Raw genomic sequence first — 23,342 nt, 5'->3', positions numbered from 1 at the left:
TTGGTAAGAAATATATATTAAATATTCAAGTATCTATATTAAAAATATACAACGTTAAATTGACGTGGCATTACTTCACTCTTCAAGCTCTAAAGCTTTGAAATATTTACCATCTAAAAGATAAGTTCCAATGGAAAGTCGAACTGCCCACAAGTCCTTTGGTTTTCTCGACACGATTCTGCAATAATTAAAAAAAAAACAATGGTTAAGGAACACAAGTCTAGTTGTCTTAAATTACCAAGAAGATATGCTTTTGTATGAATACGATGATTAGTATGAGTTTTGTCCTAAAATTTAACTGGAAAATGGATGTAGAAGTAGTAGGAGACCTTCCAACATCGCCAGGCTTGACCAAGCCGGAGTTAGCCCTTAGACAAGGCATAGAAGCGGCTGTTTTTATCACTTTAGGGGCTTCCACGATGATGATTGGTGATCCGACTTGGAGCTTAGATTTTGGTCTTGGAGGCTCCTTCGCGGTTTCACAGCATCTCACGGTGACTCGTGGAGTGAAGGACACACTGTAACATACCCCTGACTGCGTGTTGGAGAATCTAGCTGAAGAAGCAAAGGATAAAGCCATAGAAGAAGAAGCAACTGTGAGTTTTGGATTGTATGAGAGGATAAGTTGGACCAATTGCTTGGAAGCCAATGGTCTAAGGTTTGTGTACCAATCTTCGGTTTACACTTCGGTTTGTTTAAATCATCTCCATCCGGTTTGTTTTAACGAATATTCTTATCTTATCTTATTCAACCCAAACCGAACCGGATTTGAACCCGACCGACTCTCATCTTTTCCTCCTGATCAAGAAAACTCTTTTGCAGCTACAAAAATCCCAGAAGACAGAGAGATCTTTCGTCATTCCATCAAATTCTTCTTTCTAAATCCTCAATTCATTCTCGAACCCCTTGAATCCTATCCTCCTCATCTCTCTCAGAAGGAAAGCTTTAATGGAGGCAGCGTCTCTTTCCGAAGAAAGCTTGAAGCTTGAGCTCGACGATCTGCAGAAACAGCTCAACAAAAAGCTGAGATTCGAGGCATCCGTTCGTTCTATCCATTCTCTCCTCCGTGATCGCTACACTTCCTCCTCTCCTTCTCTCCGCAAACAGGTTCGTTCGATCCCTTAGATTCCGTACCCAACAAATGTTACAATTGCTGCTGTCTTGTTTGTATATATGTTTAATTGTTAATTATTTACTTTAGGGATTGAATTAGGAATCAAAGTTTCTTCCTTTCTTGTTCTTCATTACAATTAGGAATCCGACTTGAGTTTTTCAACAGGAACTTGTTTCGTTCAGTTTCTATATTATGTTTGGTCAAGTTATTACCTTTCTGACACGATAACATTGTTTCGTTTTAAGACAAGATATACATTTAACATTGCTGATGTCTTGTATATATGTTCGATGGTTGATTTTTGCTTCGGGGATTACAACTGTGTTTAAGGGTCCATCTTCATGTCAAGGATCTTTAGACATTAGTTTCAACGGACACTTGCTTTGTTCAGTTCTATGTATATGAATGTTTGTGTAGTTACCTTACCTCTCTGACACAGTTTTGTGCAGTTGTATATAGATGTGTTAGCAAAAGTTCTTAAGACAATATATACAGCTGTAAGGTGTTCATGGTGAATAGATGTTGTCTTGTATATATGTTTGATGATTGGTTCTTATTTATGGGATTGAATTAAGAATCGAGCATCTTCCTTTCTTGTGTTCCATTAAAATTGTGGAGAAGGTTCATCTTCATGCCAAGCAATCTTTAATTGATCCCGACACTTTGTTTTGTACAGTTTCTATGTTATAATCAAACGAATGTTTGTGTATTTATCTCTCTGACGCTATTTTTATGCAGTTCTATACAGTTGTGTCTCGTGTGGCGACGGTTCTCAAGACGAGATACACAGCTACTGGCTTTTGGGTTGCGGGACTGAGCCTTTTCGAGGAAGCTGAGAGACTTGTCTCTGATACTTCTGAGAAGAAACACTTGAAATCTTGCATCGAACAAGCGAAGGAGCAGTTAACCGAGGTAGATATTCAGCCGACGGAGAGCTCACAAGGCTATCTTTTCGAGGGACATCTGACGGTTGATCGCGAGCCGCCGCAGCCTCAGTGGCTGGTGCAGCAGAATCTCATGTCTGCTTTCTCTTCCATCGTTGCCGGTGAATCCTCTAATGCTGCTGCTGCTGCTGTTGGAAACGTTCTTGGGGAAACGGCTAACTTGATGCAGGAACTCATCAATGGTCTTGACAGTATCATCCCAGAGGTAGCTTTTAAATCTTTTTGGTAGTGTCTTTTGGCTTTAGCGTCTTGATTGAAAAAAAAATGATATATATGATGTGTTTAATGTAGATACTAGAAGATGGTGGACCACCAAGAGCTCCACCAGCGAGTAAAGAAGTTGTGGAGAAACTCCCAGTGATTGTTTTCAGTGAGGAAATGCTTAAAACGTTAGGAGCAGATGTGGAATGTTGCATCTGCAAGGAGAATCTGGTGATTGGGGACAAAATGCAGGAGCTGCCATGCAAGCACACGTTCCACCCTCCTTGCTTAAAGCCTTGGCTGGTATTTATAAAAAAAAACACATCCTTGTTCATTGTTTAAAAGATGCGTTCTTTATAAGCTTACGGGTAAAGAAGAGTAGCTTTTGATCAAATTGTTTTGTGTGGGCAGGACGAGCATAACTCTTGTCCTATATGCCGCCATGAGTTACCAACAGATGATCAGAAGTACGAGAACTGGAAAGAGAGGGAGAAAGAGGCTGAGGAGGAGAGGAAAGGCGCAGAGAATGCTGTCCGTGGTGGTGAATATATGTACGTTTAGAAGAATAGTGACACTTCATTTGCGTTCTTACATCTCACTTGTTGGTCCTTCATTCACTTGTATTTTACTCCTTTTTTTTAATATGCATTTGTCTCATTCTTACTCAACTTCATTCCTCATAATGAATACAGAAATTCTCATTTTCGAGATATCAAACTGTTCCTATTTCCAAGCATGTTTTACATATAGTTTTGTAACCTTTTGATTACCCTCGTTCTTCTACTACAGTGCTCTTCTGTATGAGGGAATGTTTAATCTCAACCTCTGATATGATACTGGTAGTGTCTTTTGCATAGTGTCTTTTTTTACTCACATCACACGTTGGTCATTCACAATCTCCTAGATTTGCTAAAAAGTTAAAAAGGAAAAATCTTATTAAAACTAAAATTTAAATAATACAAGTAAGTTATGTTTGTGGCACTTGCATTTTATTAAAAAAAAAGTGTGAAGGAAAAGAGAATTCCTTTTAAAAACTCTATATGGTGAGTATAAAAAAGTTACTTGAGGTAGGTTTTAACATGCAAAGTTCAGTTTTCAAGAAAAATCTAGGCAGCATAGTACTAATACATACTCCCCAGAACGTGCTTCTTTAAACTTGTCTAGTTTTGTGGAATGTTTGGATATTGAGTTGAGAATGGAACTGGGGTGAATGTGTGGCATCTGGCCAGTCTTGTTAATAATATTTGATTAATAATGAATCAGTCAAATGTTTCCTATAGCTATTATTGTAACAACGTACTTATTGGAATTTTCTAAACGTCATGTTGTTCGGAAATTTGATAGATGGAGTAGTTGTGTTACAAAAAACCAAACAATATGAGTTTCTTATTTGGTGTCATATACACCAGCGGATCGTATAGAGGGGGAGTCGCAATATTGTTATTTAGTTATTGAAAGCTGGTCCATGCCTGATCTGTTAAGCGTAAGCATATCAAATTGAAAAGAAATATATAGCATTGCTAGAGAAATGGGGTTACTTTGGTTTATGATCGATAATGTGTGTGTGGTTTGAACGGAGGACGTTGACAAATCTTTTGTGGTTGTTGTCTCATATCACCACCAGTTGAGGAGAATGCATCAACAGAGAAGTTTAAAAAAAAAAAAAAGTTATAGGATGTAACACACCGTTTTCGCATGTCAGAAATAAAGCATAACTAGTGTTTACGTATGCACGGATAAGTCATATTATTGTTTTCAATCAAACTAAATCAATACTTTGATATTCTATGAACATATAAAATTATTACTTTTAAAAAAGTAACTACGATTTTTAAAATGGATACATGTTTATAACATTGTCAAAAATAATTAATATATACAAACATTATTTTGATATAACAAATAAGAATATATGCACACCAACCTATAAATATAGTTTTTTGAAGCACGAATAAAATATAGTTTAAAATACTATATTTGATCCATTACATTTATTTGTAGATAATTTAAGACTAAAAATACTAATTAAATTACTATAAATTTGAAAATGTTTTTCATTTAATACTTTTATTATATTGTTTTAAATTTTTTATTATTTACAGTTTTTGAATAATGATTTTATTGTTTTTATTATTTTATTGTTTCATGTTTAAATACCTAACATCTTTTCCTGAAAAGCCCACACTTAAATAAAACTAACCCACATTACTTATTTTGATAGTTTGTTGAAATTTCAAGATTAAAATTCACAAATTTAGCTTGCTTTTATTAAAAAGAAAGATGTTTTCTTCAATTATTATTTCAGGCTTTCAAGAAAACGATTGGTTTTTGGTAACATATTTTTAATGTTTTTAGATAGTTTTTTTAAAACTGATCAGTAAAAACATGAAAATTTTCAAAATTAATTACGGAAAAGCCTAAAATTTATTTTTGAATTAGACATATCTTGGCTAAGACACTTTTACAACCATAAATGGTCAAACAATAATTTAAAGCATTAAATATTTAAGGCCCTGGTTTTTTATATAAGATCTATAAAGTAGATAGAAGATTTTCACATGAAATTCTAAATGGTGGAAACGTTTTGCATTTACCTTCCTATTCCATTCGTTGATGCCTCTTCGAAATCAGCATCAGCTTTGTTTTTTCGTACATGTGTGCAGTAAATCAAAATAATTTCAAAACTGTACAATACAAATATTTTATGCTATATTTTTTTACTTTGATTTTGAATGATCTTCTTACGCACCCATGAATACCTATAAATGTTGGAAGCTCTGCAATAAAATCTTTAAGGGTCAACTAATTTCTCCAAAATCATTGTACCAGTATCATTTCCCTAAATGTTGGAAGATGACTATTCTGCTGTATCAATCTAAAAATGTGTTGATAATAAATTTTGAAGTATTAATCCAGGCAATGAAAATCAAAACTGGAAATTATAGAAGAAATGTTTCAATAAAACTCGTCAAGAAAATGGTTGAACTGATTTCAAAGCTCATTTAATTTTATAATTTAAACAAAAAGGTTTATATGAAAGAGGTGGAGTCGTGGAGATGATGGCTTTTAGAAAGAAACAATTTAGAAACTTACGATACAAATTCAGTTTGAAAATAAATTGTATTAATGATGCTTTTAATTTTATTTTAATTCATTTGGAAGCACAAGTCATGTGGCAAATTTTAATTGGTCATGTGACATGTGATTTACTCCCTCTGTTTTTGAAAGATGCATATTCTAGATTTTTCACATATATTAAGAAAACTCATTAAATATGCATTGTTTTTTGTGAATAACAATTTTCTATAACTTTTAGCCAATAGAAATTTAATAAACACCATTAATTTTTTTGAAACTTACAATTTTTCATAAAATCATACATTGAAAAGGTAAAAAATGTATCTTTTTAAAACAAATTTTTTTTTCTAGAACATACATCTTTTAAGAACGGAGGGAGTAGTTAATAAAGGATTACACTTTTTTCACTTGAGATTTAATCATCCATCAAAGTATAATTTTTAAACATGAGACATTAGTTCGGATGGGGTTTTTAGTTACTAACTAAAAAATAGGCCAAGGACTGCTTGAAAACTGATAGCCCATATAATTGGGACACGAGGAAACCCTAGGTAGGAAGGATAAAAGAGAAGCTTAACACAACAAGCTATGTTGTACCAGTATCATCCTCTCTCTCTCTCTCTCTCTCTCTCTCTCTCTCATACTGATATCGTCAATGGAGGAGCTTAAGAGTCTAGGTAAACACAACAAGCCGAAGCCATGGGACGTTGACCCAGACATGGAGCGTTGTTTGGAGCGTTGGGCAGTGGAGAAAAAGTTCGATCCGACATGGAACCCGACTGGTATGCTCGAAGTCAGCTCCTTCTCCAGAGTGTATCCTCAACGCAGAGAGAAGCATCTTCTCAAGTGTTGGCCCAGAGTCAAGTCCGCTCTCAAGGAACACGGCGTCTCCTGCGAGCTCAACCTGGTTGAACGTTATATGACTGTTTCAACGACCAAGAAGACGAGAGATCCGTACATCATCGTCAAAGCTAGAGACTTGCTTAGGCTTCTGTCTAGAAGTGTCCCTGCTCGTCAGGCACTCAAGATTCTGGAAGACGACATGAGTTATGATATCATCAACATCGGACGTTTGGCTCCATCAAAGGTATATTTTCCACTCACATGCTAATGATATGTGCAACATTTTATAAAGAATTTTCTTTTTTTTTAATCTTTGCAGGAGAAATTTCTAATAACAAGGGTTCTGTTTTTGGGTCATAAGTCTTCTTCCTTGAAGGTGTGTGTCCTTAATCAATGATGTCACTAGTCTAGTGTTTGTTTGTTCCTGCGTCTTGATTTGTTTTGGTCTGCTTGCAGACGCTGGAAACATCAACCAACTGTTTCATTCGGCTTCAGGTAATTGTCTTGGTTCCACCATTTTGCAAATGTTTCTCTACCTGACGTTTTCGTTTCTCTACAGGGCAACACTGTTGCCGCAATGGGTTCTTTCAGAGCTCTCAGAAGACTCAGGATAATTGTTGAACATTGCTTCCTTAATGGAATGCGTCCTTCGGATGTCTTGAAAACTATGGAGGATGCAGGTTCTTTTTTTTTTTTTTTGGAAAATGTTTTGCTCATACCTCTTTGAATGTTTTCGTTTGTCTTTACAGGAAAATGTGGCCCGAATAGGTTTACTAAAGAGAAGGATCCATGTAATTGTCCTCTCTCTCTCTCTCTCTTTCTTTTTTGCAAATGTGGCTTTGTTTTTTTTTAATCTTTTTCTTCCCCCTTCCTTGTCCTTACAGTTACAGACTCTCCTTGGTACTTACCAAGCGCTAACACTTATTGGGAAGATGGCGGATATATGCTTCCTTTGTATGATAGGTTTTAAGAGATGGAAGCATACTGGGGTTTAATCACTCTGTGCTCAAATCCACTGTGTCTCTGATCCTGCTGCTTTGTTTAATTTACGCCAACTTAATCTAGTATGTATTTTTCTTTATCGACTTGCCAACTTAATCTATAGTTTCTTTATCGACTCGATATTTACTGCTATTTTATTCACTATATATCTTTTATAATTTTGTTTACCAAAAAGCGTACACAAAACATTGCAACTCCCAATCCGTTTCGATAATACACATATCTACAATCACTTGTGACGTGCAATTACATCGTATGTTTTATTTGATTGATTCTATCTTTCTGATGGGTTAACAAATAGGCCCAGCATTAATAACTTAGGCCCCATTGGTTCAACGATTAGGTTTATCAATAATCAGGTGCTGTTGTTTCCGATGTTACTTAAACTTTTAAAATGTGCAAGCAATTATAAGGAGAAAAATATACTGAGCTGAAGGAGCTAATATAATTTAAATGAAGAAATAAAATTACAAACTGTATCAAGTTAAATTCAGCTAATGCACATTGTTAATAAGAAAAGAACAAGACTGAAAGCTATGACAAATTTTTTTTATTTTTTTTTTAAATGAAGCTAGGACATAAATTAGATCGTAAAGAACCTAAAATTTGAACCGAGTAAAAACCTTTTTTTTTATCAATAAATTTTGGCGGAGAAAGTAATGGGTTTTCTCAATAGTGACTGCGGGAAATAGCGAGTTTTATGTGTGTGTTTTGACTGATAGCAGAAATGGCGGCGACACAACTAACTTCATCACCAGTTACTGTGTCAGCCAGGAGCTTCTCTGAGCTTCGAGTGTCAAGTTTGGAACTTTGAAACCAGGCACCCTTAAGCAGACCCAGGGCTGCTTCTGTCGTTGCTCCCATACTTACTCGTATTTGATTGAACATGTGGAACTTATCTGAATGTTGTTTCAATAGCTCTGAAAAAAACTTAGCTTTGTTTTATTTTTATTTTTGTAAAAAGGCTTTCATATTCAAACATACAATGTATGGTTGAAACAACCATAAAGTTTGTGTTGAGAAAGTATGGTGAGATATTCAACCAAGCATGAGCTTACAAAGGAGAAACTTATGATTTAATGGCGCAGTCTTATGAGATATTTGGATATATTGCCCTTCTGCTTTAGTTATGAATTATAAGTCTTGTGTTATTTACAGTATGCATCAATTAAGCCATTGGGAGACCTAGTTTTGGTGAAGATCAAGGAGGCAGAGGAAAAGACGTACTATGGGAGGTATCTTACTCCCATCAATCAAAACCTCAAGGAGGTGAAGGAAGAACAAAGTCGATATCACTGTCCCTGTAACAGCCTCTCAACCTCTCTTTCTTTGTTTGCTTCCAATTAAGTTTTATCTGAATATGTGTTTCTTTTTCTTCTGGAGCACAAATCATTTACTCCAAGTACGCAGGAACTGAGGTGGAGTTCAACGGTGAGAAGCATCTCATTCTCAAGGAAGATGACATTGTTGGTCTTCTTGAGACAGAGGACATCAAAGATCTCAAGCCCTTGAATGACCGTGTCTTCATTAAGGTTTTTCCTCTTGTGCTTATCATTTGCTTGTGCACGCAAGAACAGTGATAACCAGAGGGGAAGTCTTTGTTTTTAAAATTTGTGGGTTTAGGTTGCTGAGGCAGAGGAGAAAACAGCTGGAGGGTTGTTGCTACCAAAGAGAAGCCTTCTATTGGCACGGTAAGTACTCAGTTGAATATCATATCATATCCATCCATAGACTGGTCTTTATAGCTTGATATGTTCATCAGCTCATACACAAGTCTGTTTACTGGCAGGTGATAGCAGTTGGACCAGGTACTCTAGATGAGGAAGGTAAGGTTCAGCCACTATCGATATCCACTGGAAGCACAGTGCTGGTAACGACTTCAAGGGAAAAGATGGTTCAAGCTGCATTCTCCTGAGAGCTTCAGATGTGATAATGGCTATCCTTTCTTTCTTTGTAACTTGCAATTTGTATCCCAAGTTTTTCATAAACGGCCTGAGCATAATCTGAAATAAAGACTTTTTGAGTTTTGAAAATAATCAATAGAAATTTTTGGAAATCCATCTTCTGCAGATCTGTTTTTGTTTCTGTGTTCTCTCAACGTTTTGTCACCCTTACCTTCTTAATCCTCATAAACAAACTATGTCCCAACTTTGAAACAACAAACTCAATCTAAGCAAAACCACATCTCTCAACGACCACGTACATCATCGACAACATCTTTCTTGTTTCTAGACATAAACGACATGATCAAAGACGCGTAACGGAAGCTTTTTAGTTAACTCCTGTTTGTAGTCAATAATGGTTCATTTCTCTGAAAAAAATTGTTATACGGATTACTGTGACATTTATACCTAGGCAACAACTACATGGTGAGAATATCTGAAACAAATTACAACTCTCCTGTTTCCTAGACATTAAATTCTTACCAACCAGTTACAACTCTCCTGTTTCGTATACATAAATAACTCTCATCTCCTCTCTATACATAAATATGTTTAATTCGGAGATTAAATTAGGAATCAAAGTTTCTTCCTTTCTTACAATTGTGTTGAAGGGTCCATCTTCATGTCAAGGATCTTTAGACATAAGCTTAAACGGAGACTTGTTTTGTTCAGTTTCTATGTTGTAATTGAATGAATGGTTTGTATAGTTTACCTCTCTGACACGTTTTTGTGCAGTTCTATACAGTTGTGTCTCGTGTGGCAACTGTTCTCAAAACAAGATACACAGCTACTGGCTTTTGGGTTGCTGGACTGAGCCTTTTCGAGGACGCTGAGCGGCTTGTCTCTGATACTTCTGAGAAGAAACACTTGAAATCTTGCATCGAACAAGCCAAGGAGCAGTTAACCGAGGTAGATATTCAGCAGGCTATCTTTTCGAGGGACATCTGACGGTTGATCGCGAGCCGCCGCAGCCTCAGTGGCTGGTGCAGCAGAATCTCATGTCTGCTTTCTCTTCCATCGTTGCCGGTGAATCCTCTAATGCTGCTGCTGCTGCTGTTGGAAACGTTCTTGGGGAAACGGCTAACTTGATGCAGGAACTCATCAATGGTCTTGATAGTATCATTCCAGAGGTATAGCTTTTTAAAATCTTTTTGGCATTGCCCCCTTTTGTAACATTGTGTATTAGGATTGTTTATACCCTTAGCTCTAATATGATATAGGTAGTGTCTTTTGGCTTTAGCGTCTTGATGATACTATGATGTATTCTATGCAGATACTAGAAGATGGTGGACCACCGAGAGCTCCACCTGCGAGTAAAGAGGTTGTGGAGAAACTTCCAGTGATTGTTTTCAGTGAGGAAATGCTTAAAACGTTAGGAGCAGAGGTGGAATGTTGCATCTGCAAGGAGAATCTGGTGATTGGCGACAAAATGCAGGAGTTGCCATGCAAGCACACGTTTCACCCTCCTTGCTTAAAGCCTTGGCTGGTATTATTAAAGAACCCATCCTTGTTTATTGTTAAAAGTTGTATTCTTTATCGCTTACGAGTAGGTACAGTAGCTTATTATGATCAAATTGTTTGGTGTGGCAGGACGAGCATAACTCTTGCCCAATATGCCGGCATGAGTTACCGACGGATGATCAGAAGTACGAGAGCTGGAAAGAGAGGGAGAAAGAGGCTGAGGAAGAGAGGAAAGGCGCAGAGAATGCTGTCCGTGGTGGTGAATATATGTACGTTTAGAAGAATAGTGACACTTCATTTGCCTTCTTACATCTCACTTGTTGGTCCTTCATACACTTGTATTTGATTTTCAAGATAAGACATTCAGCTTTTATTCAGTTACTCAATATATAATATCTTAAATTATTTTTTAAAAAATATACATAATTTATATATATAGATTAATCTTCCAAACTTAAACTATTATATTATATATGAATGATGTTTTAAATATAAAAATAATTTCTGATTTAAAAAATAAAATAATAACGACAAATGGTTATTTTCAAATAATGGAAGTAGTTTACATTATACTATCATTTAACAAGTATTAGATATGTTTTGATATATCATTATTTTTTATATCCAGAAAACAATAAATTGTTAAACATCAATATCATCTAGGTTAAGTATACGAACAACACAAATTCAAACATCAAAAAATATTTACATAAACATTATAATACAATTATTTAACCCAAAAATACAATTCAAAAAACAATATTCAAAAGAATAGTTATATACTTAATATTTGAAAATCAAAGATATTTTTGCTAAAATTGTACTAACCTAGCCAAGGAGATCGACCATCTTTTTACGGATGGATCGACTGTTGAGCATGTGGTCGATCCGAAAATACTCTGCAGTTTAATTTAATATCTAAAACATTTATTCCAACACTCAACAGATAATATTGCTAAATATGATAATTAGATAGCGAACAAAATTACAAAAAGATATTTAAATAGTAAAAAATATGTTAATTTAACGTGTTAAAATTTAAAAATATATTTTAATTATGACATGCATCTTAACATTTATATAAATATATATCATAACCTAAATATAAATAATTTAACAACTTAAATTAGAAAAAAAATAAAAATCCCGGGTGTAGCCCGGGTTAATCCCTAGTAAAAGACAAACCTGGCAATTTTGCAACGTGCGCGAATACAATATGTTGCCGTTTATGCGGCATTTGCTACATAGACCCTAATGATTGATCCATTGGGCTCCAAAACTAACGTTGGGCTTACTCTTACATAGTCCATGACCCAATATTTATATTGTTAATTTTAAAAGAGGGTATTGTTGTCTTTGTGCTTTTCTTTTAGGGTTCACAAAGATCTACTTTCTTCATTTCTACTACGTCACACTAGATACTTCGTCTACTCCGTTCCAACGACGCATCTTTCGTCTTCGGGAACCTCCGACACTGAGCAGCGCTCCGTCGTCTTCCGATCTTATCAATGCCGGTATGACTCTCCGCCGTCTCTTTCATTTTTTTAGTTTTGCTTTCCCGTTTGCTGCCAATTAACTTTCTCAATTGGTATGTTGTATAGATCGATAAGATCTTCAAAGATGATGCTAGTGAAGAGAAAGGCGAACGTGCCAGGATGGTGAGCTTCTTCTTTCTTATCCTTTTAAGTTTTTGTCAGATTCACAATGTACTGTATTGAATCTGATTTGGTTTTGGTTGGCTCGTTTAGGCTTCATTCATTGGTGCAATGGCTGTTGCTGATCTCGTTAAGTCTACCTTAGGGCCTAAGGGAATGGTATGCTTAAGAGCTCAAATTCGATTTCAGCTTTATTGAGTTATTGCTGAGTGTTTTTTTATTATTTAGGATAAAATTTTGCAATCTACTGGTAGAGGTCATTCGGTCACTGTTACTAAAACGTTAGGAGCAGAGGTGGAATGTTGCATCTGCAAAGAGAATCTTGTCATTGGTGACAAAATGCAGGAGCTGCCATGCAAGCACACGTTTCACCCTCCTTGCTTAAAGCCTTGGCTGGTAATAAACAAAACCCATCCTTGTTCCTTGGTAAAAGTTGCATTGTTCATAGCTTATGATCAAATTGTTTGAGTTGCAGGACGAGAATAACTCTTGCCCTATATGCCGGCATGAGTTACCGACGGATGATCAGAAGTACGAGAGCTGGAAAGAGAGGGAGAAAGAGGCTGAGGAGGAGAGGAAAGGCGCAGAGAATGCTGTCCGTGGAGGCGAATATATGTACGTTTAGAATATATAGTGGCACTCCATTTGTATTTTACTATTTTTTCTATGTATTGGTGTCACTCTTAGCAAACTTTATTCATCATAATGAAATACAGAAAGTCTCGCTTTGAATATAAACCTTAGCACACATGTTTACATTCAACCAATAACAAACACACGCACATTGTTCGAACTGATTAAAAAGAGGAACGTAATGGCAAACACATGAGAGGAAGTCTCTCTCCAACCAATTGATCTCACAAGTTGCTTTAATGTTTTGGGTCTTTCTTTTCACCTGCTCCCTTAAGCTTCTCCAAAATTGCCTTCAAATCAGGTTTTTTTGGTTCCTCCGCGGTGACAGGCGAGAGAGAGACCATGAGGATAATGAAGAGGAGGAAGATTAATAAAGTAGCAGTGGTAGTAGAGAGAGGGGAAGCCATATATTGTGTATTAGGATCAGATTGTGATGATGGATGGAAGTAAAAGAAAAGAGAGCTCTTGTATTTATCAAGAGAGTGTGGATGGATTAGCAGTGGCCTGGCTGGAGCCAATTCAATAGTTAAATGGAAACGTGCTTGCTTGTCGCTCAATAGACAGAATCATTACACTATTTAAGCAATCATTATCGGGAAGTATCTTAATAGTCAAAACTAATCTCTCATCAAAATATATTACTAGTATTTAAATATAAAAAATGAGCGATTCATGTGGAAGTTTCAAATGAAAAAGTTTCACGTGAATCTTGCTTTTGTTTTGAGAGTTTTTTTTATATTTTAAATACTAGTAAATTTGATAAGAGATTTATATTGAGATAGTCAATGTGCTTAGGATGATTTAATATCTGTGTGAATCCCAAACTGTGATTCGCTTTATCTTCTTATTTGTAGTCGACATCAAGTAATGAAGATGTCAAGAAACTTCCAGTTGTCATTTTCAATGAGTAAATAAATAAATGCTTAAAAAGCTACAGAGAGGCAGCATGTTGTATGAAAGCTATGTTTTTGCCATTTCACAATGTGAGATACAATTATACAAGAGACGAAGATAACAAGCTTAATAACATAACATGGAAGAGTTACTAATTAATACAAGACTCTAGTTTGTTCTTTCAGTAGATAATATTATGGTCTTCATCATTAGGAGAAAATGTAAAATGATAAACATGTCTTAACCACTACAGACACTATCATACAACACTACAGCATATTATGATACATTGTCATAACGTTTCACATAGTTTTGTAACCTTTTGATTACCCTAGCTCGTACTTCTACTATAGTACTGTTCTGTACGAGGGAATGTTTAATCCCAACCTCTAATATGATATTGGTAGTGTCTTTTACTCACATCACACATTGGTCACTCACAATCTCGTAGATCTGCTGTCCGTGTGTATTTTACTTCTTCTTTCTATGTATTGGTCTCATTCTTACTGAACTTCATTCCTCATAATGAAATACAGAAATTCTCGCTTCTAATAAAAATCACACATTTTTCAAACTGATTCAAAATTAAAATAGATATGGAATTGCAAACACACTAGAGGGAGCCCAACCAGTTGATCTTAAAAGCTGCTTAAGGTTTCTTTGCACCACCTGCAGCCTTCTTAAGCCTCTCCATTAATGCCTTCAAATCAGGTTTTTTTGGTTCCTCATCTGCGGTGACAGGCGAGAGAAGAACGACGAGGATAATGAAGAGAAGGAAGATTAAGAAAGTAGTAGAAGTAGAGAGAGGGGAAGCCATATTTGGTGTCTTGGATATCAGATTGTGATGGATGGAAGTAAAAGAAAAGAGAGCTCTAGTATTTTTTAAGGGAGTGTGGATGGATTAAGAGGGTGGCCTGGCTGGAGCTAAGTCATCAATATATAGTTAAATGAAAACGTGCTTGCATGTCTCTCACAAGTCAGAACCACGTACAACTTATCTATGATGATTTAATAATTTGTGCGAATCCTAAACTGTGATTTGCTTTGTCTTCTGATAAGATACATTATTTGTTAGTCGACATCAAGTACAGAAGATGGTCGAGAAACTTCCAGTGGTCATTTTCAGTGAGTAAATAAATATATGCTTTAAAAACTAGGAGCAGAGACATCATGTTGTATGAAAGCTTTTACATCTCCCAATTAGATCCAAATATACAAGAGACGAAATAACAAGTTCAATAAGATATCGTGGAAGAGTTATTAGTTATGATAAAAAGACTCTACTCCAATATAGCCACAGTAGCTTGTACTTTCAGTAGATGATAGATAATACTCTGGTATTCATCATTAGGAGGAAATGTAAAATGATAAACATGTCCTTCACCACTACAAACATGCATCGGTTTGTCCAGCAAACCTATACAGACATTTTCATACAACACTGCAGCATATATTATTATGATACACTGATAAAGAAAGTGTTGTCTGTCGTCCTCCTCCTCCTTATCAGAGGCATTGTCTGTCTTCTCCATGTCTGAAACAGGGTAAGGGCTTTTGTTGACCAATCTGCATATAAAGAATGTGAATGTTGCGGTTAGATTCACTAACTATGATCAATCTGTCTTTACTAGTCCCTCTTAGTTATAAAAGCATATGAAACTTTTTTAACACTGATCAGATTTGAGTTTCCAAGAACATGCCTTGCAATTGGTAGATCTGAATCGACAAAACAGATAAGTGGAAATTTAAAGTGAATAATCCATGTTCAGTGTTTGAAGATCACTGAAATGGAATACTAACCAGCTGCAGATCTGCAAAAAACGAAATTGACTGAGTAGCTGGTGAAGCTGTAGTAGATGTGCTTGAGAATGAAGGAGCTCTGTTCAGTGCTGGAGAAGCGACAGGACCAGAAGTCTTTGTCTCAATGGATTTAGCAGCAGCAGTAACAATACGGATGATTTCTTGAATCTACAAAGCATGGTCAGATTGAAAACAAAAAAAACAAGAAAGTAGAATGTGGTCTAGTGGACCAAACCTTTTCTGCTCGATCTCATCAGAGACACTAACTTTCCTACCAAATAAAACAGTAAGTTGAGTAGGAAGGATTGTTGAAGCATCTGGCTGAGAGGAAGCGAGTTCCATGGACCTTTAATAGCATAAAAACCCCATCAAACACGACACTTTAAAAAAAAATCAAAAAGCTAGAAATAAACTCTCCAGAACTAAACTCAAATCAAAAGAGAGCACAAATGGATACATGTGAAATCAACAGCAACAAACACACAGCTCATACCTAGAAGCTTCATGAATCAGCTTCTTAGCTGATAATCCAATTTCTCCAGCGACAGATCCGGCGATGTCATCATTCACGGTGCCGTCACCGTCGCCAGCACCACCATGGACGGACTCATCTTCAACGTTAACCATGGTCATTTCTCTCGGAACTAGTCGATCTTTCTTTCCTTATCCAGTTTTTTAGAATCCAACGTCTTTCTCTTTCCGACCGGAGGGGAAACCTCCAAGATTGTCCTCCACAGAAGATTCAATTATTTAGGCACGTGGCGAATCTTTTTACACGGTAATTTGACAACGTGCGCGAATTCGATACGGTGTCGTATCAGGGCATGAATGACTAATGTTGGGCTTTCACATTGTTGGATAGTCGATGACCCAATTTTTGCATTATTTATTTTTTTAATGTGCAATTTAAAAATGACTATCGAAAGGGTATTGTTGTCTTTGTGCTTTTCTTCTAGGGTTCACAAAGATCTACTTTGTTCATTTCTACTACTCTACTACGTCACACTAGATATACTTCGTCTTCTCCGTTCCAACGACGCATCTCCGACTTGGGAGACCTACGACACTGAGCAGCGCTCCGTTGTCTTCCGATCTTATCTATGCCGGTATGATTCTCCGTCGTCTCTTTCATTTTTCTTTTTTACTTTCCCTGTGCTCTTCGCGCTGCTAATTAACTTTCTCAATTGGTATGTTGTATAGATCGATAAGATCTTCAAAGATGATGCTAGTGAAGAGAAAGGAGAACGTGCCAGGATGGTGAGCTTCTTCTTTTTTATCCTTTTAAGTGTTTTTCAGATTCACTATGTACTGTATTGAATCTGATTTGGTTTTGGTTTGCTCATTTAGGCATCGTTCATTGGTGCAATGGCTGTTGCTGATCTCGTTAAGTCTACCTTAGGGCCTAAGGGAATGGTATGCTTAAGAGCTCAAATTCGATTTCAGCTTTATTGAGTTATTGCTGAGTGTTTTTTTTATTATTTAGGATAAAATTTTGCAATCTACTGGTAGAGGTCATTCGGTCACTGTTACTAACGATGGTGCGACTATTCTCAAGTCACTTCACATTGACAACCCTGCTGCTAAAGTTCTTGTTGGTATGTATCCCTTCGGCGTCCTGACTCTGAAGTTTTCAAATTCATTTTTACTTATTTCTTGTATCTGAAATATTTTTCTGCAGACATCTCGAAAGTTCAAGATGACGAGGTTGGTGATGGGACTACTTCTGTTGTTGTTTTGGCCGGGGAGCTTTTGAGGGAAGCTGAAAAGCTTGTTACTTCTAAGATCCACCCCATGACAATTATAGCAGGTAAGCTTCTTAACATCTTTACTTGTAAAGATGATATCAGCTTCTTTCCAATATGACAGTGATGTCCATTTTCTGTTTTCTTAGGTTACAGGATGGCTGCAGAGTGTGCTCGTGATGCTTTACTGAAAAGAGTGATTGATAATAAGGAGAACGCAGGTAAATTATTATAGAGCTGGCATTTACTTGTTTTGTGTGATTTTTTTTATTGTTGAGTTCAACGTTTAATTTTTGGAAATCACACTGTTGTTTACAGTATTTTGTTCTGTGTCAATGCAGAGAAGTTTAGGTCAGACTTGATGAAGATTGCGATGACTACGTTATGTTCCAAAATTCTCTCGCAGGACAAGGAACACTTTGCAGAAATGGCGGTGGATGCTGTTTTCAGGCTTAAGGTTCCATCTCTGCCGCTTTTTGAAATTCGTTTTCGAGTGCTATGTGATTTGTTTCTGACATTCCGGTGTTGTCGTTCAAATAGGGAAGCACAAACTTGGAAGCTATTCAGATCATAAAAAAACCTGGAGGGTCTCTGAGGGATTCCTTTTTGGATGAAGGGTAAGAAACCACTTGTGCCTTAACCTTTCGCACCTGTTCAAAGTCTGTTTCTGTGAGCTATTGATCTCTATTTAGTATTCATTCTTTCATGGTAATTATGTAGAGTTTCTGTTTCTTATAAGCTTGTCACCTAAATTTGAAGTATAGCCTTGCGTTAGAATGATGAAAGGCATTGAGTCATCTTGTTATGTTGCGTTCCTTCTTTTCTTCATCCAGTAATTTTTCTTATGACTTCTCAACTTAAATCTATGCCTTCAGATTCATTCTTGACAAGAAGATCGGAATTGGGCAGCCAAAGCGCATAGAGAATGCAAAGATCTTGGTAGCAAACACTGCAATGGATACTGATAAAGTGAAAATTTATGGTGCACGTGTCCGTGTGGATTCTATGACCAAGGTTGCTCAGATCGAAGGGGCTGAGAAGGAAAAGATGAAAGACAAGGTGAACAAGATACTAGCCCACGGTATCAACTGCTTTGTTAACAGGCAGTTGATCTACAATTTCCCCGAGGAGCTCTTCGCAGACGCTGGTGTACTTGCTATTGAGCATGCTGACTTCGAAGGAATAGAGCGTCTTGGTTTGGTTACAGGCGGTGAAATCGCTTCGACCTTTGATAACCCAGAGTCTGTTAAGCTTGGGCATTGCAAGCTTATCGAAGAGATCATGATTGGTGAAGACAAGTTGATCCATTTCTCTGGTGTTGAGATGGGCCAGGCTTGTTCCATTGTCCTACGGGGTGCTAGGTATCCATTTTTCACTCCCGTTTCTTAAATGACTTTGTATAGACTTGTGTTATTTTTTTCATTGTGGTCACTTTGTACTTGCAGTCACCATGTTCTAGACGAGGCTGAAAGATCACTCCACGATGCCCTATGTGTTCTCTCCCAAACTGTGAATGACAGTAGAGTGTTGCTCGGAGGTGGATGGCCAGAGATGGTGATGGCAAAGGAAGTAGATGAGCTTGCAAGGAAAACTGCTGGCAAAAAATCACATGCCATCGAAGCTTTCTCACGGGCTCTAGTGGCTATACCGACAACAATCGCGGACAATGCGGGTTTAGACAGTGCAGAACTGGTGGCTCAGCTTCGTGCAGAGCACCACACTGAAGGGTGTAACGCCGGGATCGATGTCATCTCCGGAGCTGTAAGTAAACTCTATACACAAAAAAAAAACAAAAAGGATTTGGTATATGGATTAGACTTGAAATGTGATGATGATTGATATTTGGTCATTTACAGGTAGGAGATATGGAGGAGAGAGGAATCTATGAAGCATTCAAAGTGAAGCAAGCGGTTCTGCTTTCAGCGACAGAAGCAGCTGAGATGATTCTGCGAGTGGATGAGATCATTACATGTGCTCCTAGGAGGAGAGAAGACAGGATGTAAAAACACAACACGTGCACATGGTGGAGAGAGCTTTCGTGATTGTGTATGACACCCTCCCTCCCCAATGACCATGTTCATTGGATTGTGTTTTGGATTTGGAATAGAAAACAGTCTTATATGTTTAATGTTTTGCTTCTTAAACTTATCTGTTTTATTTGTTTTCTTTAATTCGAATATTGTTTTGATTATGTTTTCAGAGGTATCGATAAAATGTGTTCCTAGGAATTAAAAGTAACTTCGTCCATTTATATATCTCAACCACTATTATATATTCTCGACCACTACGGCCACCTGCATCCTATATATTCTAAATTTTTCACTAAGATTAATCGGAGTATTTTTCAAATATGTTGCATATTTGAGGTTCTTTATAAGCTTTTAAATATTCTAACCTTGTCAGATGAGACTGACTTGTTTCTTATTCGATAGTTTTTTTTTTGTTTGGAAAGTAAAAATACAATTTGTAGAAAAGAAGAAACAGAATACCAAATCTGTAAGTTGCATGTATTCGTTTAACAACAGTACTCAAATTTATGATTCTTTCTGACTATTTGTAAAAATTCTTCAGTTCATCTTATGTAAAATTCTACAAAAGATATTAGTCGCCAAACGTTGTGGTGGTTTGGCGTTGTAAAGTTTGGTCAACCGACCAGAACACGTTGTAAAGGGGAGCAGATCATAACATGGGACCTCATAATCGCGAGCTTTACTTATAGCGACACCCTTTTTATCAATTGTCTTACCAGAAAATCATGTAGCTTTTATAGAAGATTTGGTGATTTGAATCTCAAAAATATCCATGATTTTATAGCTTTAGATTTCTTTTACCAGAACAGTTAAAAGACACATCAATTTAATAGAAGTGCATGATGATATTTGATCAGACATGAACTCACAGGGTTTCTTTTCTTTTTTTTTTTTTTTTGCTAAATATGTTAATTTTCATTAGATGAAAGGTTCAGTTATACATCAGTACAGCTGAGGTTTAAGCTACCAAGGCAAAAAAAGGTAAAAACAAGGCAGCAGAAAGATCAATGACAAGCATGCAAAGAAGATGAAGTCAAGACAACCAGAGGGACATGAGTCCCCTGAAGTTTTTCCTATGTCGTCTGGCTGTGATGGAGTTTCGGGTCTCCTTGTCGATGAGTCTGAAGACGGCTTGTACTGGAAGAGAGATGCTGTTGTGGAGGACGTTGTTGCGCTGCTTCCAGAGGTGGTAGATGGTGATTTGAGCAACAAGCTGCCTGAGAGTCAAAGGGCAGCGGGAAGAGGAGTATCGGATCCAAGACATCAACTCAGCCCAAGAAAGGAAGTTGCGAGAGCACCCAATCCTTGAGAGCACTAATGACCAGACCGCTGCACTGTAATCGCAAGTGATAAGCAGATGTTCTCGGGTTTCTTCAGAGGAGTTACAGAGGCAGCAGAGCGGAGAGATATGTGGAGACCATCTTGCAAGTCTTGATCTAGTGGGGAGTCGGTTGAGGTGAGCAACCCACATATTAAAAGCAAATTTTGGGATTGCTCCTTTGAACCAAATAGAGGGAGCCCATGGTTTAATAGTATCTGAAGGCCTTAAGCTTTCCCATGTTTTTGCAGCAGAGTATCCATGGGCATCAGCTCCGTCTATGATCCAGTTGACCGCATCGTCTTCAGCATTAGGATCAGGGACCGGGATGGTTGTGAGGTATATGTGGAGAGATAGCGAGTTATCAGATCGTGGGGAAGGTAGGCTCCAGTGCTCCCCATCACACACCTCAGAAACAGAAGCATTTAAAGGGACCCTGAGCAGCCTAGGGCCACCTTCACCGATAAAAGTTAACAAGCTCCCAAAGGGGGTCCACGGGTCGAACCAGAAACTGGTATTCTTTCCATTTTGAATGGTGAACTTAATAAACCTTTCAGCAAGGTGTTTCAGACCCAACAAAGCATTCCAAGTCCAAGATTGCGATGGCTTTTGCTCCAATGCCCAGATGCTACTCTCCCTTATGTGATGGTGCTTGTGCCATCTTACCCATAGCGATTGACTGTTAGACAAGAGCAGCCAATAGTACCTGAGAGAAAGGACTGTGTTCCAAGAGGAGAACCTTCTGAGCCCAAGGCCCCCTTCGCTTTTGGGCAGACAACAAATTTTCCAAGAAACCTTAGTTCCATAGCCTGTCTCGATATCTCCAGTCCAGAGGAATCGACTGCATAGAGATTCAATGCGGCTGATACACCCCTTTGGCAAGATAAAGGTTGACATCCAGAAGATAACCAGACCCGCAATAACAGTACGTATAAGCTCTACTCTGCCTGCAAAAGTAAGAGTCTTTGTTCCCCACGCTTTGAACCTCTTTGCAACTTTGTCAATCAGATCAGCATACTCAGAGATTTTTAGCCTTCTAGACATAAGGGGAAGACCCAAGTATCTTATAGGGAGCGATCCAGGTGTGAACCCATACCTCATTATAGATGTTGATTCTGCCTCGTTTAATCCCGCATGAAACAGGTGAGTCTTGGATTGATTCATTTTCAGGCCCGACCAAGATGCAAAATCATGGAGTGCTTCTGTGATTCCATGGAGTGAAGATTCCCCACCGTCAAAAAATATCATAATGTCATCTGCAAACATCAAGGAGTGCCCCCACAGGGTTTCTTTTCAACATCTTGTCACCACTGAAAACTTTTGCTTTCATTATCGTCCATGCATGAGCCTTTCATTTTGTGTTTAGATGAATGCATCTTCCCTGAATAAAGAAATCTTGACAATATCTTGTAGCTACATCGTTTATAATTTGTTTTTATAACATCGGATGACAACAATTTTCTTGTTAGACACTTCATTTAAATTTTCTTAAGTTGTAATTATTGTTTTGAAGCAACCTAGTAAAAAAACAATAAAATACACATAGATTTATGGATTCATATGATAAAACCATATTCATTTACAATTATATCTAAAAGAGTTTGATTCTTGATTAGTCTGATAATAATAAAATAGAGAGGTAATCATCAAATTAGATGATTGATTTGCATATGAGCCGATTAGGTGGTTGGTCGACTAATCTCAACTGACACTATCTCATTTGTGGTGTATATTAGTGTTTGGTATTTCGAATGATTTGATTAATTTCAATAACATTTTTTAAAACGTCGCTAGTTTTGAAGTATTTTGGATAATAATTATTGTTCTTTTGAAAAAAGAAGTATGTTATGGCGAAATGGTTAACTCAGACAGTATATAGATGTATATTAGAAGAAGTACATTACAATGGATATATATGCATGGGTTGTCAATTCGTATCAGGTCTGCTTCTGACTGGGTCGAGCAAAAGACTGCGAATGAACAGCATTACTTACCAGAACAAAAGCAGCCAACACCAATGGGAATGATCTACTATTTGTATGGATGACATGTTTTCTTTTGTCGACAAGCTGATGTGTTAATTAGTCAGATAAAACTCATTAGGAAAAGGTATTGCATAAGCGTAAGTATTAAATATAATTAAGCTTTGGCCGGTCAATAATCACGTAGGTTTTGTAGAAGAAGACTGTGACCCTGCCAATGTGTCAAAAGCCAGAAATGACGCCACATATTTTAACTTTTCAAAGCATAAATTAAGATATTATTACAGTTTTCATCTCCTTTTGGTCATCGAATGGTCATATTCCACAAAAATCAAGATAACAAATTGTAAAATAGTGTCTCTCTTTTTTGGTAAAGAAAAAGAAAGTAAAAATTAGAAAAGAGAAGCTGACTTAGTTGAGAGTATGACACGAACGGCATAAATGCCTTCCATCACGTCATTAATTTGAGCCATATAGTTTTTTTATAAGAACCACAAACTGAAACGAATCTCCTCCAATTTTCTTGAAACTATATAAATGATTTGTGTGAATTGATCAAGTAAAGGTGCAATAATAATATTCTCATTACATTTATTAAACATATCATCTCCTTTTACATTATAATTAAAGTGAATATTCTCAATTCAAACTACCAACAAAAATAATCATGTCCAACATTCCCCTTCGTTCATTAGTCTATAA

The 23,342-nt window shown here is 36.9% G+C and overlaps 6 protein-coding genes and 1 pseudogene across 12 annotated transcripts; 5 read left to right on the top strand and 2 right to left on the bottom strand.

Moving 5' to 3' along the window:
- On the bottom strand, positions 1-703 carry BNAA03G08160D (protein CHLORORESPIRATORY REDUCTION 42, chloroplastic). The gene is made up of 2 exons (XM_013875873.3): positions 330-703; positions 1-178 (listed from the first exon to the last, which is right to left on the bottom strand). The coding sequence occupies exons 1-2, from the start codon at positions 578-580 to the stop codon at positions 76-78; spliced, it is 354 nt and encodes a 117-aa protein (XP_013731327.2). The 5' UTR covers positions 581-703; the 3' UTR covers positions 1-75.
- An 87-nt stretch (positions 704-790) lies between these two features.
- LOC106434990 (E3 ubiquitin-protein ligase AIP2) lies at positions 791-10,880 on the top strand. 2 transcript variants are annotated; one of them, XM_048771833.1, is made up of 5 exons: positions 791-1,107; positions 1,853-2,057; positions 10,050-10,255; positions 10,399-10,611; positions 10,716-10,880. In XM_048771833.1, exons 1-5 carry the CDS (start codon positions 949-951, stop codon positions 10,863-10,865), a joined length of 933 nt encoding a protein of 310 aa, XP_048627790.1. In that variant the 5' UTR covers positions 791-948; the 3' UTR covers positions 10,866-10,880. The 2 variants fall into 2 exon arrangements, with proteins under 2 accessions (XP_048627790.1, XP_013731306.1); XM_013875852.3 differs by lacking the exons at positions 10,050-10,255; positions 10,399-10,611; positions 10,716-10,880 and adding exons at positions 2,350-2,562; positions 2,671-2,969 and having other exon boundaries at positions 806-1,107; positions 1,853-2,263.
- Positions 5,933-7,340, top strand: LOC106435000 (KRR1 small subunit processome component homolog). Its single transcript, XM_013875861.3, has 6 exons — positions 5,933-6,424; positions 6,500-6,556; positions 6,637-6,675; positions 6,740-6,860; positions 6,930-6,971; positions 7,065-7,340. Exons 1-6 carry the CDS (start codon positions 5,993-5,995, stop codon positions 7,148-7,150), a joined length of 777 nt encoding a protein of 258 aa, XP_013731315.2. The 5' UTR covers positions 5,933-5,992; the 3' UTR covers positions 7,151-7,340.
- Positions 7,895-9,222, top strand: LOC106441544 (annotated as a pseudogene).
- Positions 10,881-11,954: 1,074 nt separating the features above from the next.
- On the top strand, positions 11,955-13,476 carry LOC125596809 (E3 ubiquitin-protein ligase AIP2-like). 2 transcript variants are annotated; one of them, XM_048771836.1, is made up of 6 exons: positions 11,955-12,100; positions 12,188-12,244; positions 12,335-12,400; positions 12,470-12,637; positions 12,717-12,856; positions 13,203-13,476. In XM_048771836.1, the coding sequence occupies exons 1-6, from the start codon at positions 12,095-12,097 to the stop codon at positions 13,243-13,245; spliced, it is 480 nt and encodes a 159-aa protein (XP_048627793.1). In that variant the 5' UTR covers positions 11,955-12,094; the 3' UTR covers positions 13,246-13,476. The 2 variants fall into 2 exon arrangements, with proteins under 2 accessions (XP_048627793.1, XP_048627791.1); XM_048771834.1 differs by having other exon boundaries at positions 13,176-13,476.
- A 1,536-nt stretch (positions 13,477-15,012) lies between these two features.
- On the bottom strand, positions 15,013-16,317 carry LOC125596758. 5 transcript variants are annotated; one of them, XR_007331229.1, is made up of 4 exons: positions 16,062-16,317; positions 15,804-15,914; positions 15,469-15,736; positions 15,013-15,334 (listed from the first exon to the last, which is right to left on the bottom strand). XR_007331229.1 is itself a non-coding variant. In XM_048771814.1 (4 exons), exons 1-4 carry the CDS (start codon positions 16,199-16,201, stop codon positions 15,225-15,227), a joined length of 372 nt encoding a protein of 123 aa, XP_048627771.1. In that variant the 5' UTR covers positions 16,202-16,317; the 3' UTR covers positions 15,013-15,224. The 5 variants fall into 5 exon arrangements, 2 of the variants coding, with proteins under 2 accessions (XP_048627771.1, XP_048627777.1); XR_007331228.1 differs by having other exon boundaries at positions 15,569-15,736; XR_007331230.1 differs by having other exon boundaries at positions 15,469-15,579.
- Positions 16,318-16,503: 186 nt separating this feature from the next.
- On the top strand, positions 16,504-19,501 carry LOC106434952 (T-complex protein 1 subunit beta). Its single transcript, XM_048771809.1, has 11 exons — positions 16,504-16,674; positions 16,769-16,825; positions 16,916-16,981; positions 17,052-17,163; positions 17,247-17,375; positions 17,460-17,531; positions 17,652-17,767; positions 17,851-17,927; positions 18,186-18,671; positions 18,756-19,071; positions 19,167-19,501. Exons 1-11 carry the CDS (start codon positions 16,669-16,671, stop codon positions 19,311-19,313), a joined length of 1,584 nt encoding a protein of 527 aa, XP_048627766.1. The 5' UTR covers positions 16,504-16,668; the 3' UTR covers positions 19,314-19,501.
- The last annotated feature ends 3,841 nt before the right edge of the window (positions 19,502-23,342 follow it).

The sequence above is a fragment of the Brassica napus genome, chromosome A3 (assembly GCF_020379485.1).
Source record: "Brassica napus cultivar Da-Ae chromosome A3, Da-Ae, whole genome shotgun sequence".
Classification (NCBI taxonomy): Eukaryota; Viridiplantae; Streptophyta; class Magnoliopsida; order Brassicales; family Brassicaceae; genus Brassica; species Brassica napus.
This window is presented reverse-complemented; position numbering and strand designations above follow the sequence as displayed.